Here is a 17,414-nt window from a genome sequence, read left to right on the forward strand (position 1 = left end):
ATGATAGTCAATTTTAATAAGTATTTGTTGAATGATTTCACAAACTTGAGCAAATCCAGTGTAGAGTGATCTATACTGTGCAATCAAATCCCTGAGAGAGAGGAAATAGATTTTTCCTGAGAAGGGAAGAATTCTAGGATCTAGAAAGCTCTAGTGTTTTCTTCAAATCTCTAAAGTGCTACCACATGAAAAAGAGAGATGTGATCTAGATGCCCCAGAAGGAGGAGCACAGGAAGGGAGATTTCCTCTCATTTTAGAAGTGTTCTAATAGTCAGAACTCTGTGAAGAAGGAAGGGACTGCATCCATAGGTAGTGAATTCCCTGTCGCCGGCAGTAATCAAGCAGACACAGTTCTGTCAGGAGTACTCAGAAGAGTCTTGTGTGGGGTGGGAGGTTGTACTAGAGGACTTCTGAAATTCTGGCATTGGTTAAGCACGCATCTCTAGAAGTGGGTCTCCATGGCCTGGATCTACCACTCTCAGCTGCGTGGTCTTTAGCAAGTTATACAACCTCTCTGATCCTCAGTTTCCTCTACTGTAAAAGGGGGGCTAATAATAGCACCCACCACATAGGGCTGCTATGAATATTCAAGTGCAATAATGCATAAATGGCTCAGCACCAGTGCCTAGCACATAGTAAGCACTCAATAAATGTTTGGTAGTATTTGTATTCAGTGCAAAGCCCTGCTCTGTAAATGGCATTTGATTCTCAAACATCTGTTTCTTCAGCTGCATTGGGGTTTTAGCTGTGGATTTTCCCTAGTAACTTGTAGGAGCCAGGCTCACAGAGAGCCCAGGGAAAAGTAGAGAGAAAGCATCATAATCAGTGGTGTGTGTGTCATGCTGTCCACAGCAGTTTTTGTCAGGGAGGAAACCTGTAGACTAAGAAAGTAGTTTCCATCTGTACCATGTAAGAAGTCTAATGTGTTTATTTTGAAAGGTGATAAAGATAAAGGTGGGCCTCCTCTTTCTCCTCCTGTCCATTCCCTACTACCTATGTTATGCTCAGGTCAGCTATGCAAATTCTTTTGTCCTGGATGAAATACTATGTTGGTTTTTCATGGTAGTCTTAATCACAAAGATAAGAAGTCACTTGTTCTGTCTTAACCATGGCTTACCTAAGCAGCATGTACTGGATCCCAGGAGCTTGCATTCCATATTGCATGAATCTTCTTAGCAATCTTGAGGGAGAAATTCATTCCCCACTTTGTAGATGAGAAGACTAAGTTTCAGAGAGGTTAAGTAACTTTCCAAGATCACACAGCTGGAGAGGGATCTAAACATCTACATTCTTGCAAACTATTTATATTTTATATTTAGCAAACTATTACCCACCACCTCCAGAAAGTTCTGGAATTCATTAAGGACATTTATATTTAATGAAGTAGTTCCCCAAGAAGAGAACTCCTAAAAAGCATTCCTGAGACTGTTAGGGAGTTCGATTATCCCTTTGTCAAGTCTTTTTGGAGGGTAAGAGGCAGGTGGGGGTTTTTAGAGAACAGGGCTGCCGCATATCTGACTTCTCTTTATGCCAACTTCTTTGTGCCTTCCTACAGGTCTGGGTAGATGCTGGGACGCAGATCTTTTTCTCCTATGCCATCTGCCTGGGTTGTCTGACTGCTCTGGGAAGTTATAACAATTATAACAACAACTGCTACAGGTGAGCACTTCCCTGGGCCCTCCCAGCTCACCACCAAACCCTGGGAGCTCTCCACGCCACCAGGCTACTTCACATTTGTCTTCCTACCTTGCAGGGCCTAGAGGAGATGGGCTGTTTCTCTGTCTTCCTGTGCCCCAAGGTCAAAGAGTGGGTCCCTGGAGGAGCTAGGAAAATAATAAATGCAGTCGGAGTGCATTCCAGGCTGCAGGCGGATTCACTCCTGAAATCCTATTCAGACCTCCATCTCACATTGTTCAACAGATTTGTCCCAGATTGTATAAGTGACTTGCCCAAGGTCATATAACTAGTAAGTGGCAAAGCCAGGATATGAACCTAGGACTTCTAATACTAACCACCTTGTTATTCTGCCTCCTGTTCAGCAACCTGCCTCTGCACCTTCTCTCTCAACTGTAGGGTCCTCTCCTGTCCCACCTGGAGTGGCTGCTGCCCCATCCTGTCCCTCAATCTCACTCTCTGACCTCCTGCATCTGGTCACACCCAGCTCTGGGAAGAGGGGTCTAGGGGAGGGGGTGATCCTGAGGCTGTCTGACCCTGGCTGCCTTGTCTCTCATGCCTTCAGCCTGTGGGGCTGAGACTCACAGAGGGTCAGGGACTTGCCCAACATCACCCAGAAGCACATGGTAGAAGTGAAATTGGCACCCTGGACTCCAGCTCTAGGCTGATGGTCTGCTTGCTGAGGTCCCTGTACCCCTGTATTCGGTGCCTGGTCACAGCAGGTGGCTCTTCAGGGCTGGAGAGATAGCACATCTCTTCCATAGAGTCCAAGAGCTCCTTATTCAGCATGAGCTTGTGGAGTGATGGCAAGGAAGCCATCGCTGAGCACAGATTAGCTGAGAAGAGGTCATTTCAGCAAATGATTCTGAGGTATGATACATATTTGAGGAGAAATAACCAAGGACTTCTAATACTAACGACCTTGTAGTTAGGACCAAGATGATTCTTCATACTTTGTCCCATATGTGCTCCACAGGTTCATTAAATAATTTGTAGAAGAAAACCACCTTAAAACTAGAAATAAAATAGAATTTTATGTAGAAGACATCAAAATAATGAAAGAAATCAAAGGAAGACAGTGACAGATTGATCAAAATAAAAATCTAGAAGTAAAATTTCTGGAAAGAAACACAGACCTGAAATTGGTGGTGAGTGGGACTCGAAAGTCAGACATCGGGAGAGGGATTTGTTCTCACCTTTCCTCTCCTATACAATTTAAATGTTTTGTTTTATTTTTACTCTGAGTAGATACTGCCTTTACAAATAAAAAAAATCAAGTTAATGCACATATTACCTACATACCCTTTTGTATTTTATCTACAAATCAAATATGGAAGTCACCTACAAAATCAAACATACAACATGATACTCAAAAAGTATGCTCTGGTCTATTACAACAATATATGATACTCAAAAGGGCTTATTTCCATAATACATAAAGAATACAAAGAGATCAATATGAAAAATATTAAAACACCAATAGGAAAATCAGCAACACACTCTTAAAATGAGATTGTTTTCCTCAACAAGCAAATTAGCAGTGGTCTAAAAATGGACCCTGTTTGATGTCAGTAAGGATTTAGTGAGAGGATCATGTAATACTCCACTGTGGGATGGGAACCTGAACCTAACAACCACACAACTTGGTTGTTGTGTGGCTCAAGTGAGATCATGCATTTGAAAGAACTTTCGACAATGATAAAGTCCTTTTCACATCATCCCTCTTTTCAAGATAGGGGAACCGAGGGTCATGGAGGTGGCCCCCAGCTGGATGTGGTAGAGCCTGGACTCTGGCTGAGCTCTCCCAGTGTCCATCCCAGAGCCGTGCTGCGCCTCCCTGAAAGCCAGCTTCATGATCGCTTTATTAATCGATCTGTTAAGTCAACCATGTGCATCGTGTGTATACCAAGTGGGAGACACCAGAGTCAGTAACTTGAGGAAACTGAGGCACAGAGGAAGTAAAAGTGGGCAGGTACCACATATTGAAAAGAAAAGCCATCCTGGAGTCCACTGTGCCATTAGGCAGCAAGTTCTGTTGTTCCTGGGGGCCTTTGCGCAGAGAGGCAATTGGGTATGGTAGACAGAGGGATGCTAGAGAGGTTGAAGACCAGACTAGGTTGTCCATAAGATCCTTTCTGCCTTCAAGGTGTTCACGGGGAGGTGGGTCTGGGGGATGAGAAGTAAAGCACTCTGTCAGCCACACTACAAAAGAGTTACCATGGACAAGGAGAGGAAGGCACCAGGATGGGGGAACAGCTCAGCAGACCTCTGGTCTGGGTTGGGTGTGACCCCCTGGGGATATCGGAAAGGGATGCTATTTGCATACAGTAGGCACTACATAAGCAGCCAGAGTTCACACACAGTCTTCTGTCCTGGGCACTGTGGAAGTCACTTGGTCACTGTCTGTCTCATCCAGCTAGGCTGTCAGCCCCTTGAGAAACCATGTCTTCTTGTTCAAGCCTAGTGTAGTGCTGGATGACATGTGTGGAAGCAAGGAAGTAGCCAGACCATTATACAGATGAGGAAACTGAGGCCCACAAGTAAGGCACTACTTATGTTCACATTGCCAGTGTTGGAACATGGTTTTGAACCCAAGCCTTTCTGGCTCCTGTACCCTATTCCTCACTGCCGGGGATGGCCACCTCTTTCCCCTCTACTGTCACTGTCAGGGATTTGGCCTGGTCATCAGGCTGTATCTCAAGGCAGTGGCAACTTTCTTCCCCATTGAGCACGTGGGTGAAATAAGCTGGCTGCCACAGATCCTGTCTGCTGTCCAGATCTTCCCCTCCCATCAGCAAAAGAAAGCAAACCCCCCTAGGTGACATTGTTAATCTGAAGGCTTGTTTTATTTCCGTTTCCAAATTGTTCCGTGAGCAGGTCTCCCCCAACTGAGAGGGTGTAAATTAGAACCCTCTCTTCTGACAATAAAATAGCTTCTGGAGGTCTTGAAAGCCCAGTTCAGTTCCTGCCAACTTTAAAGTGCTTGTTACATAAGCTTTTCACCTAGAAGGTGCCCTGCAGGAAGGAATTGGAGGGAGAGGGATGAATCAAACCAGGCAAGGAAAATCCTCTCTGCAGAGCACAGGCTGCTGAGCGCTGTCTGCCTGAAGGCGGGGGTGATCCAAAGGTGGGGGTGCAGGACGCAGGGCTGGGAAGAACCCAGGTCTGCTCAGAGCTTCTCAGTCCCCCTGTGGTATAAGGAAATCATTCAGGAGGCCTCTGGCGGAAGATGGAGACTCTGCAGTAAGGAACATTTGTTTCTCAACAACCACACAGATGCCCACAGGTGATTGTCCTCAAGTCAAGATTTGGAAGTCTCAGTTCTTAGGGGGCAACATTTTTACATATCTCCTAGAAAAAGCATGGGCTTTGGCTTAGCCAAAGCCTGAGATTAATGGACACCCCCCCCAAATTCACAAGTGAATTTTGGTGACTGTAAGACCTTGAGTGTAACTCTCCTTCCTGAGCCTTGAGATTCAGTGACACAGACACCCTAGCACAGGATGCAGCATGTTGCAGCTACCAGTATACAGGAGAATCCCCAAATTTAGAGAGTATGGAGAAAGCTTTCCTCATCAGTACTATCTTGTTTTCCATTATTTGATAAATCAGGCATGAGGAGACTTACTCAGCCTTAAGAATAACCCTGCCCTTAACCTCAGTGAAGCTGAATTTCCTTTTGAAACAAGGTAAATCTGGCTTGCAGATAAAGTCTTCAGGTCTGCCAGCCCAACCCATATCTACAGTGCCTTTAAAGGGCCTGTATCAGTCACTCACTGCCACAATAATTCTGTGTAACAAACAACCCCAGAACTCAGTGGCTTGCAACAACTATTTGCTTTTACTGCGCACAAGTCTGCTGGTCAGCTGGGGAAGCTCTCCTGCAGGCTGTAAATTGAGTGAGTTTGGTGCCAAGGTCCAGGCCAGCCTCCAGTCTGCTCCATGTATACACATTCTCAGGTACAGGCTTCACAGACAGCAGCTCCCTGGGGAAGTTCTTCTCACGGCAAATCACAGAAGCAATAAAGGACAAGTTCAGTCATACAAGCACATCTGAAGCCTTTGTTTGTGTTACATCTGCTAATATGCTGTTGACCAAAGCAAGTCACAGGCTAAGCCAAAGTCAATGGGACAGGAAAATACACTCCAACCCAAGGAAGAACATAGAGGGAGTGACTACTTGCTGGCAAATTATTTAATCTATCACGAGGCCCAAGAGATCCTGTTATCCATGCACCTTGTCCTATAGCTGGTGAGATCAGGCCTGGAGACAAGATACTGCAGGGAAAATTGGAACTCAAGGTTCCTGACCCCCATCTAATGCTTTCTCTGATATGCCTTTGATTCTCAGAGTCATTGAAAGGCAACTGGGAGTCACAGTCCCTAACATAAGTATAACCTTTGATTACATTACAAAAAGTATGGTGTTGGAACTTGTTCATTATGCTTCAGAAGATTGGAGACTGACGAGAATTAGGCTTGAGATGGATTAATGATTGTACATTGAGCATTGACCCCCCTATACTGAATTTTATTGTTGTTAACAATCATTTGATCAATAAATATGAGAGATGCCCTCTCAAAAAAAAATTAAAAAAAATAAAATAAAATGAGTTAAAATTACAAAAAAAAAAAAAGTATGGTGTTGGGAGAAGAGGAGGTGAGAATCCTGCTCTGCTTTTGAGTCTAGTGTTCAGTCCTGAATGTGACATTTGAAGAGGGACTGGACAAGCTGGAGTGCATTAGAGATCACGAGCAGGATGAGGAGCTGATAAAAGAATTAAAATGTTTAACTGAGAGAGCCAAACATTCAAAGGGATATAGAGCCACTATCTTCAGCTCTCTAAGCCTGAAGGAGTTCCAGGCTGTTTGGGAGGGTAGAACTAAAACTTCCTAGAGAAGGTGGACTGTGGCCAGGCACACTTATGAGGATGTTCTTACTGCTGTAAACAGCAAGAGCCATCCAGCAAGGGGAAAGCACTGTGGAACAAGGTGACTAGCTCCTGCTTGCTTGGGTGTGAGCAGAGGCAGCTCACCACCATGCCAGAATGATCTGGGCCGGTCATGCCTCAGTTGAGAGGTTGGACAGGCTACCTGGGAGCTCCTCCCTCCAAAGTGAAACATCCTGTGTATTGCAAGCCTACCTGGTAAGAGTCTATTCTGCAGCAGCTGAGACCCTCCGAGGCTGCCTCCCTGACTTAGCCTCATGAGGGTGAGGGGCCTAAGGCAGGAGGGGATGGGTTCATCTTCCTTGTCTTGGTAAAACCCAGTAATTGTAGTCTGACTTCTCCTGGGTCATGGCTTCATGCTGGTGCCTCTTTGCTGGGAAGCCAAGGGCAGGGGACAGTCACTGCTGTGGGAAATCCCTCCCTGAGGGGTCCAGCCTGGAAGGGGGTGCTCCCTCACAGCAGCAGAGCAGGGACTAAGCAGTGAGGTCTGAGTATGATGCTCCAGTAAATAGCTTGGCTAGGAGGAATCTCTCCTCCCAAGGCTGCTGGGAGCTTCCGGTGTGAAGTCTGAGGGTGCTACCCTGGCTGAGAAGCAGGCATTTCTCTGAGGCTTCTCCTGCCTTCCTTGCTTTGAGCAAGCTGGAAACCAATCCTCTCTTACTTTCTCTGGGTTTCTCACTTACCAGGGTTTGGTAGGAATGTTGATTTGTCTCCAGGTATTTCTCAGTAGTTGTGTACTTTCCCACTTGCCAGCACTCTTTTGTTCTTCTTGTCCATGATATACCAAATCTTCTAGAAATACAAGGGAATCTGTGTGACCATGGGGCAGCCACTTAACCCCTCTGAACCATGAGGGCTTCATTGGTCAAATGAAGCTGTCCATGCCCACACTGCCTTGTCTGTCCCCCAGGATGGCCGCAGTGCTCAGACAGAATGTTCTAGCATTGTGCCTGTTCTGCACAGTCTGACCCAAGCCCTTCTCACTGCTTCCCCACAGGGACTGCATCATGCTCTGTTGCCTGAACAGTGGCACCAGCTTTGTGGCTGGTTTTGCCATCTTCTCAGTCCTGGGCTTCATGGCATATGAGCAGGGGGTGCCCATTGCCGAGGTGGCAGAGTCAGGTAAGTTTGCCAAAGGTGAGGAGGCTGCAGGTGATGGTTATAATGAAAATATTATCTTCTTTCTTAGCCCATTCTTCTCCTGAGGTCAGATCTCAGAAGGTGACCCCATCATCCATCTTCAAACCAGAATCCTGGGAATTACCTGGGAAGAAATCTGGACACTCCTTCACTCCCAGAACCAGTCATCTCCATGTTGTGCAAATTCTACATCCTCAATGTCATTCCATTTTGTCCACTTTCCTCCCTGCTGCACTGTCTCCCCACCAGTCCAGACCACTGTCACCACTCACCTGGACAACCGCAGGAACTTTCCACTGGCTTCTCTGCCTCCACTGTTGCCCCCTCTGTCCCATGCTCTATCTACCCTGCAGAGTGATTTTTTCAGAATGCAAATTTGAACATGCCCTTTTCTGATGAACAGCCTTTCTTGGCTTCTCATAGTGCTGGATTCTTGGCATGGCTTCAAAGCCCTGTGCTGCCCAGCCCTGTAACCTCACCCCCTACCTTGTTCCCCCATTTCACTCTGCCCCACTGCAGTGGTCTGCTTTCACTTCTGTGACATAGCTTATTCCCTCCCACACCAGGGCCTTTGCACATGCTCTTCCCTCTGCTTGGAGGGCATGTCTCTCTCCCTTTTCCTGGATATAGAATCACTGTGAATGTAACATTCTTAAGTACTGATTGATGTGTGCTTGTATCACTATGGGCAGGGCTGTTGTTGCTGAGGTGTCTGTGCAAAATGAGAATATCTCTTCCCTTGATTTACATGGTGTTTGAATTCTGGGAAAATTCAGTGTATATTTAAAAATAAATAGTTTGTGTTTTCATAACAGATTTTAACCTACATAATCTAAATAGGTTTTTCACCTGTAAGACTGTCCAGTGGAACAGTTTGTTGGGAGTAGCACAGCAAACCTAGCCTCTCTGGTCTCCCTATACTCAATGTCAGTCATGCCCTTATTCACTGTGACAATGCCAAGCACCCCTGGGGACCACACTGCCTCTGCTGAGAACCATTGTCTATGGTGTCCTCTTCTTATCTGGCATGCACAGATAGGGAAGCACCCATCTGACCCACCAGGATGGGCAGGGTAGTGGGTATGGACATCAGAGAAAGATTGCCAAGCTCTGCTCTGGGCCTGCTCAGGACCCACTGCTTAGGTACCTTCCACCTCATACATCTTGACAGATGATGTATGTCAGAGGTGGAGATAGTCCCTGTGAAATCAGGAGTCCAGAGCTAGAACAGATGATATTAATATGATCAAAGGTCTAAGTCATCAAGTACTTACTCTGAGTTTAGCCCTCCAAGGTCGTTCTTTTACTACCCCCATTTTACAGATAAGCTGAGGTCCAGAGAGGTAAAGTCACTTACTCAAGATTACACAAGCTTGGATTTAGTCCAGGCCATCAGGCTCCAGAGCCCGTGCTCTGACCATGCCATCCTACTGCCCACTGTAGGCAGGACATTGACACTTCATGAAACATCCCTGCTCTTTCCTTCCTTAAACCACAGGGCAGCTGCCTGTGGAGGGAGCGGTGCCTTCTCTAGGGAGCTTTGACCTCTTAGAGAATCTGCTTCCTTCTCTGTAAAGTGAATGGTCCTACTTCAGGTGTTGAGTGAGATGGTATCAATAATAATAATTATTATAAGCACTATTACTACTTTTTATCAGAGAAGCTCAAAAAGGGGTTATGGAAAGGAGGCCATATATGGAAAGGAGGCCAACTAAAAATAAATGTTATTGGTTTTTTTTCTTATTTCAAATTGAAAGCATATTTATTTTAGAGAAATGTGGAAATCTTAACCAAGGGAAAACTCTCCAATCTGAATCTTACACTTTGGGGTTTTCCTGCCAGGATTTTCTGTGTATACATAATGACATTTGTGTCCCTGGAAACTATGTAAAATTATCCTTGATATTCTGTAGGCTGTATTTTTCCATTCACAATAAAGTATGAGGAGTTTTCTGCCTTAGTAAACAGAGATCTCAACCAAGAGTTTTCATAGCTGTGTAGTATTCCACTGGGCGGATGTACTATTACTGATTTACTTTGTGTCACTTGTCAAGCTCTGGATGGTTATTTTTCATACACTACCTCACAAAATAGTCATAACATGTCTACGAGGTAGGCTTTATCTGAGCCTCCATTTGTGGCTGTGCAGAATGTACCCTGCACAACTCCAGGGGGTACCATTCACAGGGACAGTAGCCCTGGGCTTTATCATGACTGTTACAGATGTGGACCCTATAGCTCAGAGTCTGAAGTGGTTTACCCAAGGTTACAAAGCCCATAGATGGTACAAACTGGCTCTGGCCTCTTCTGGCGCACCTACCTGTGTTGCTCCTGATGACCAGCAGGTAAGTCTACTCTCTGCCTCTGGCTAGGGATATGGATCAGACCAAGATTCTCCTTAGGAGCACCCATGATTTAGAGAAATTGCAAGTTGCAAATTAATGTGTGCCCTGCCTCAGAAAGACAGGCTCACTTTCTGAGGAATAATTTTTGGAAAATATTGAGTTCAATGGCAGATGTCCTGGCATACCTGGGGACTGAGCCATGCAGTCAATGTGCACTTTTTTTTTTTTATTTCTTTACGTCTTTGCCAACATTTATTGATTGATTGATAGTGGCCGTCCTAACAGGTGTGAGGTGATACCTTGTAGTTGTTTTGTTTTGTTTTGTTCTGTTTATTTTTATTTATGTTTACTAGGCTCTCCCCTACCCCAAGACCCCCCCTCAACAAACCCCATTACAGTCACTGTCCATCAGCATAGTAAGATGTTGTAGAATCCCTACTTGTCTTCTCTGTGTTGCAAAGCCCTCCCCTTTCCCCCACCCCCCACATTATACATGCTAATCATAATACCCCCTTTCTTCTTTCCCACCCTTATCCCTCCCTACCCTCCCATTCTCCCCAGTCTCTTTCCCTTTGGTAACTGTTAGTCCATTCTTGGGTTCTGTGATTCTGCTGCTGTTTTGTTCCTTCAGTTTTTCTTTTGTTCTTATACTTCACAGATGAGTGAAATCATTTGGTATTTGTTTTTCTCTGCTTGGCTTATTTCACTGAGCATAATACCCTCTAGCTCCATCCATGTTGTTGCAAATGGTAGGATTTGTTTTCTTCTTATGGCTGAATAATATTCCATTGTGTATATGTACCACATCTTCTTTATCCATTCCTCTACTGATAGACACTTAGGTTGTTTCCATTTCTTGGCTATTGTAAATAGTGTTGCAATAAACATAGGGGTGCATCTGTCTTTTTCAAACTGGGCTGCTGCATCCTTAGGGTAAATTCCTAGAAGTGGAACTCCTGGGTCAAATGGTAAGTCTATTTTGAGCATTTTGAGGAACCTCCATACTGCTTTCCACAATGGTTTAACTAATCTACATTCCCACCAGCAGTGTAGGAGGGTTCCCCTTTCTCCACAACCTCGCCAACATTTGTTGTTGTTTGTCTTTTGTATGGTGGCCATCTTTACTGGTGTGAGGTGATATCTCATTGTGGTTTTAATTTGCATTTATCTGATAACTAGTGATGTGGAGCATCTTTTCATGTGTCTGTTGGCCATCTGAATTTCTTCTTTGAAGAACTGTCTGTTCAGCTCCTCTGCCCATTTTTTAATTGGATTATTTGCTTTTTGTTTGTTGAGGAGCATGAGCTCTTTATATATTTTGGATGCCAAGCCTTTATCGGATCTGTCATTTATGAAAATATTCTCCCATACTGTAAGGTACCTTTTTGTTCTATTGATGGTGTCCTTTGCTGTACAGAAGCTTTTCAGCTTGATATAGTCCCACTTGTTCATTTTTGCTTTTGTCTTCCTTGCCCGAGGAGATATATTCATGAAGAAGTCACTAATGTTCACATCCAAGAGATTTTTGCCTATGTTTTTTTGTAAGTTTTATGATTTCATGACTTACATTCAGGTCTTTGATCCATTTCGAATTTACTTTTGTGTATGGGGTTAGACAGTGATCCAGTTCCATTCTCTTACATGTAGCTGTCCAGTTCTGCCAGCACCACCTGTTGAAGAGACTGTCATTTCCCCATTGTATGTCCATGGCTCCTTTATCGAATATTAATTGACCATATATGTTTGGGTTAGTGTCTGGAGTCTCTAATTTGTTCCACTGGTCTGTGGCTCTGTTCTTGTGCCAGTACCAAATTGTCTTGATTACTATGGCTTTGTAGTAGAGCTTGAAGTTGGGGAGTGAGATCCCCGCCACTTTATTCTTCTTTCTCAGCATTGCTTTGGCTATTCGGGGTCTTTGGTGTTTCTGTATGAATTTTTGAACTATTTGTTCCAGTTCGTTGAAGAATGTTGTTGGTAATTTGATAGGGATTGCATCAAATCTGTATATTGCTTTGGGCAGGATGGCCATTTTGACGATATTAATTCTTCCTAGCTATGAGCATGGGATGAGTTTCCATTTGTTAGTGTCCTCTTTAACTTCTCTTAAGAGTGTCTTATAGTTTTCAGGGTATAGGTCTTTCACTTCTTTAGTTAAGTTTATTCTTAGGTATTTTATTCTTTTTGATGCAATTGTGAATAGAATTGTTTTCCTGATTTCTCTTTCTATTGGCTCATTGTTAGTGTATAGGAAAGCCACAGATTTCTGTGTGTTAATTTTATATCCTGCAACTTTGCTGTATTCCAATATCAGTTCTAGTAATTTTGGAGTGGAGTCTTTAGGGATTTTTATGTACAATATCATGTCATCTGCAAATAGTGACAGTTTAACTTCTTCTTTACCAATCTGGATTCCTTGTATTTCTTTGTTTTGTCTAATTGCCGTGGATAGGACCTCCAGTACTATGTTAAATAACAGTGGGGAGAGTGGGCATCCCTGTCTTGTTCCCGATCTCAGAGGAAAAGCTTTCAGCTTCTCACTGGTAAGTATGATGTTGGCTGTGGGTTTATTGTATATGGCCTTTATTATGTTGAGGTACTTGCCCTCTATACCCATTTTGCTGAGAGTTTTTATCATGAATGGATGTTGAATTTTGTCGAATGCTTTTTCAGCATCTATGGAGATGATCATGTGGTTTTTGTCTTTCTTTTTGTTGATGTGGTGGATGATATTGATGGATTTTCGAATGTTGTACCATCCTTGTATCCCTGGGATGAATCCCACTTGGTCGTGGTATATGATGCTTTTGATATATTTTTGAATTTGGTTTGCTAATATTTTATTGAGTATTTTTGCATCTACGTTCATCAGGGATATTGGTCTGTAATTTTCTTTTTTGGTGGGGTCTTTGCCTGGTTTTGGTATTAGGGTGATGTTGGCTTCATAGAATGAGTTTAGGAGTATTCCCTCCTCTTCTATTTTTTGGAAAACTTTAAGGAGAATGGGTATTACATCTTCTCTGTATGTCTGATAAAATTCTGAGGTAAATCCATCTGGCCCAGGGGTTTTTTCCTTGGGTAGTTTTTTGATTACTGCTTCAATTTCTTTGCAATGTGCACTTCTTGAAAAACTCAGATTTGCCCTGCTAGGACACAGCACCCAACATTTGTTTCCCCACATGTCCCTCAGTCTGCTTCTCTGATACTCTTTCTATCAGGGTGAACTCTTCTGGAAGTCAAGATTAGATGGTGTATAGCTGAGTTTTGCTTTTTTTATCCAGTATGGTCATCTCTGTATTTTAATTGGAGCATTTGTCCTATTTGCATTTTGTCATTATTGAAATGGTTCAGTTCTCAAGTCTATTTCAAGGCAAAAATTATCAGAATGGTCATCAGAAAAAGAAAGTGTTAGATGTGTTGTGGCAGTGTAAAGTGATATGTTACTAATGTGAGGTAGATTTTGATGAGCTATAAATGTGTGTTACACAAGCTGGTATTTAGTCCAGCTGGAATCTGGATATCTGGAAAATTCCCAGTTGCTTAGAAAATAATAAAAAGAGGTAAAGCTACAAAGCTAATAGATTAAATACAATTGAATATTTAAAAATATTGATTAGTCCAAAAGAAAGCAAGAAAAGCCACAACAGAGTAAAGAAACAAATGAACAAACGAACAAAAAAAACCAGAAGGGACATAAAGAAAATAAATATGAAATGGTAGACTTACACCCAAGTAGCTCAGTAATTACATTAAATACAAATGAACCAAATACTGCAATTAAAAGGCAGAGATTATCAGATTGAGTAAAAAAAGTAAGACTTAACTATAAGCTGTCTAAAAGAGACATATTTTGAATTCAAAGACACAGATAAAATGTAAAAGAATAGGAGAAGATACACCATGGAAACAGGGTAAGAAAACTGACCTGACAATATTAACATTAAACAGAGTAGACATCAAGCCAAAGAGTATGACTAGAAATAAAGAGCAACACTTTGTAATGTTTATGAAAGGGCAATTCATTGGTAATACATGTAATCCTTATTGTGTTTGCATCTAATAATAGAGATTTAAAGTACATGAAGCAAAAGCTGACATACTAAAAGAGAAAATAGAGAAACCCACAGTCATAGTTGGAGATAACACTTCTCATCCCCTAATGTTAGAACAACTATACGAAATATCAGTAAAGACATAGATATCTGAACACTATCAACCAAATTGATTTAACTGACACTTATAAAATACTGCACCCAACAACTGCAGAATGCATTTCTTTTCAAATGCTCATGAAATGTTCACCAAGATAGAACATAGACTAAGCCTTAAAATAAGTATCAATAAATTTCAAAAGACTGAAATCTTATAAGGTATGTTCTCTGACAACCACTGAATTAAATTAGAAATTCATAGCAAAAAGATATCTGGGAGATTCCCAAGTATGTGTAAATTAAGCAACACACTTCTAAATATTCCCTGATCAAAGAAGAAAATATTTCAAACTGAATGGTAATGAAACACAACATAGCAAAATTTGTGGGATGCAGTTAGAATGCTTACAGGGAAATTTATAACTTTAAGTACCTAATTAGAAAGAAGAAATATTTAAAGAAAAAAGTTGTTTCTGTCTGAAGAAGCTGAAAAAAAAGAAGTACAAATTAAGCCCAATGTAAGTAGAAGCAAAGAAATAATAAAGGTAAAACACAAATAACAGGAAAGAAATTTCAAAGTAAAAATTTGGTATTAGAAAAATAAAATTTATAACCTCCTGGCAAGACTAATCAAGAAAAAAACACAATTACTAGTATCAAGAATGAAGGAGGATATATGACTGCAGATCCTGCACACTAACAATGAGATAAGGAAATATTATGAAGAACTTCAAGCTAATGAAATAGAAAAACTGAACAGCTCTATATTTTTAAAAGAAATTGAATTCATTATCAAAAACTTTTCCACTGAGAAAATTCTAGGCCCTGATGGTGTCACTGGTGAATTCTACCAAACATTTAAGAAAGAAATAATATCAAGCTTATACAAACTCTTTTAAAAATTAAAGGAAGTAAGACTCCTGAGTATCTGAGGGCAATGATACCTCTATAGCTAACTTATATCCCATGTCCCTCCCACCAAGCAACAAGAAGAAAATAAAACAGAAGAGAGAAGAATATTCTACATAAAACCATGCCCCCTGCATAACTTGAAGACAGAAAATATTGAGGCTGCAAATGACTGTAACAAAAAGAAAAATCACTAAGGCCAGTGCAGTCTTTCCTGCTATAACCTGTGCCCTTAGAGCTTCAGGGCTTTGTGGTAAACAAAGACAAAATGGGAAAAAGTGTAGGGGAGACAGAAGCTGGTGAAGGAACCTAAGAGTGATCTGGAGCAATCACTAGAAATATCAAATCCACTCTAAAATTGGAAATACTAGAAAGGATCCAGATAGATCCCTTAGCAGGGACTATAGAAAGACATTCAAAAAATGTGTGATTTAAAGGGGCAGGGACCTTTTAAAGGGATAGGCACAGTTTAAAGAAGGCACCATTTGAAAGCTTCTTGGGGAGAAAAAAGTCAAAAAGGAAGGGAGAAACACCCTTTGACAATTAGATGGTGAAGGGAAAATCAAGCAAGGGAGATAAATGTAAAGTCCTGCGCAATAAAAAAGAATCATAACAACACCTTGTGAGAAGGGAAGCTCACCCTTCCCCCACCATCAAAACAAAATGCTAGTAAAGTACCTGGACTTTGCTGTACTGACAAAAGAGGGTGCTATTAGGTTGGGAATATTATAAAATACTGAAGAACATGAACCGTGAACAAGAATTACTGCAGAAAATCAGGAATAGAAATCTATCAGTGAAGAACCACAATTCCCCTCTGACAACCAACCATGAAACAGAAGAAAATTCTAAGTCAGCACTCCACACAGAATTAAATATACCCAAGCAAGCATCTGAGGATGTGAAAAACACCTTGAACCAGAAATTTTAAAACTAACAGTGGAGGAGAAGAGGAATAAATAAAAAGAGTTAATTGAAGAAAATCAAGGGAAAAGGGAGAAAATGAGAAAAAAGAAATTTATCTCAAAAATGAAAAATAATGGTAAATAGTCTCAGTAAGGAACATTTTAAAATGGAAAGAAAACAACCAAGTGAATGAAAAATGATGTACAGAAAGAAGTACAAATGATTCCCCAAGAAGAGTAGAAATGGAAGACTGGCAAAGAAGAAAAATATTCGTATTATCAGAGCCCCTGAAGAAGGGAAATAAAGTAATGGGACAGTGGTAATATTTAAAACTGTAATACAAGAAAACCTCCTGAAACAGAAGAAGAGCTGAGTCTACATATTGAAAAGACTTCTCAGGTAATAGGCCAAATCAACCCAAAATGATTAACTCCAAGACATTCTAGTAAAGATAGTAACTTCTCAAAGATAAAGATAAAATCCTCAAGCTTTCAGGCAAAAAAGATCAATTAACCTACAAAGGCGAAAGAACTAGACTGCGTTATACCTTTCAAAACCAATATACAAATGGAGGCAACTGCAGAGAAACTTTTTTTTTTAATTCACACAAATGAGTGTGAATCAAAAATTTGATATCCAGTCATTTCTTCAAATATCAAGGCTATTGAAAAACCATTTTCAATATATAAGAATGGTGCCTTCTTTAAACTGTGCCTATCCCTTTAAAAGGTGCCTGCCCCTTTAAATCACACATTTTTTGAATGTCTTTCTATAGTCCCTGCTAAGGGATCTATCTGGATCCTTTCTAGTATTTTCAATTTTAGTGTGTATTTAATACTTCTAGTGATTGCTCCAGATCACTCTTAGGTCCCTTCACCAGCCTCTGTCCTTTGGAGGAATCTACTAGAGAATGAGCTTCATCCAGCCGGATAATGACTGGGAATATTTTAGAAAGAGGACTGATGGTAAGCACTTAAAAATATTTAAGTATATGTCTAAGACCAAAACAAAGGTGGGGAATAAGTTATAGGACTAATTTAGAAATTTTCTACATACTATTGCAAAGTAGAAATCATTCAGCTGAAAAATGGAAAGAGAAGGCAAGAGGAAAATATAAAAGCTCACTGTTGTATGGCCAATAGATGGCATTAAAGGATACTGGGGAGAAATCCTGGAAAGCCTGGGAGGATTTAAATAAAAAAACCAGAGCCCAGGGGCATTTTTAAAAGGTATAAGAATAAAGGTAACTACTAGAACAAATATATAAACCTTCTTAAATACCAAAAACATTTGTAAGTACAAAAGGAAAAAATACACAACCAATAGAGAAACATAACAAATAT

The 17,414-nt window shown here is 41.5% G+C and overlaps 1 protein-coding gene across 1 annotated transcript in view; it reads left to right on the plus strand.

Annotated features, from left to right (window-relative positions):
- SLC6A11 (solute carrier family 6 member 11) overlaps window positions 1-17,414 on the plus strand; it is a 122,859-nt gene that overhangs the window by 86,846 nt on the left and 18,599 nt on the right. The window contains exons 7-8 of the mRNA XM_017678281.3: window positions 1,556-1,659; window positions 7,621-7,745. Coding sequence (XP_017533770.2) covers window positions 1,556-1,659; window positions 7,621-7,745 — 229 coding nt within the window. The remainder of the gene's footprint in view (window positions 1-1,555; window positions 1,660-7,620; window positions 7,746-17,414) is intronic.

Source organism: Manis javanica, chromosome 3 (genome assembly GCF_040802235.1).
Source record: "Manis javanica isolate MJ-LG chromosome 3, MJ_LKY, whole genome shotgun sequence".
Taxonomy (NCBI): Eukaryota; Metazoa; Chordata; class Mammalia; order Pholidota; family Manidae; genus Manis; species Manis javanica.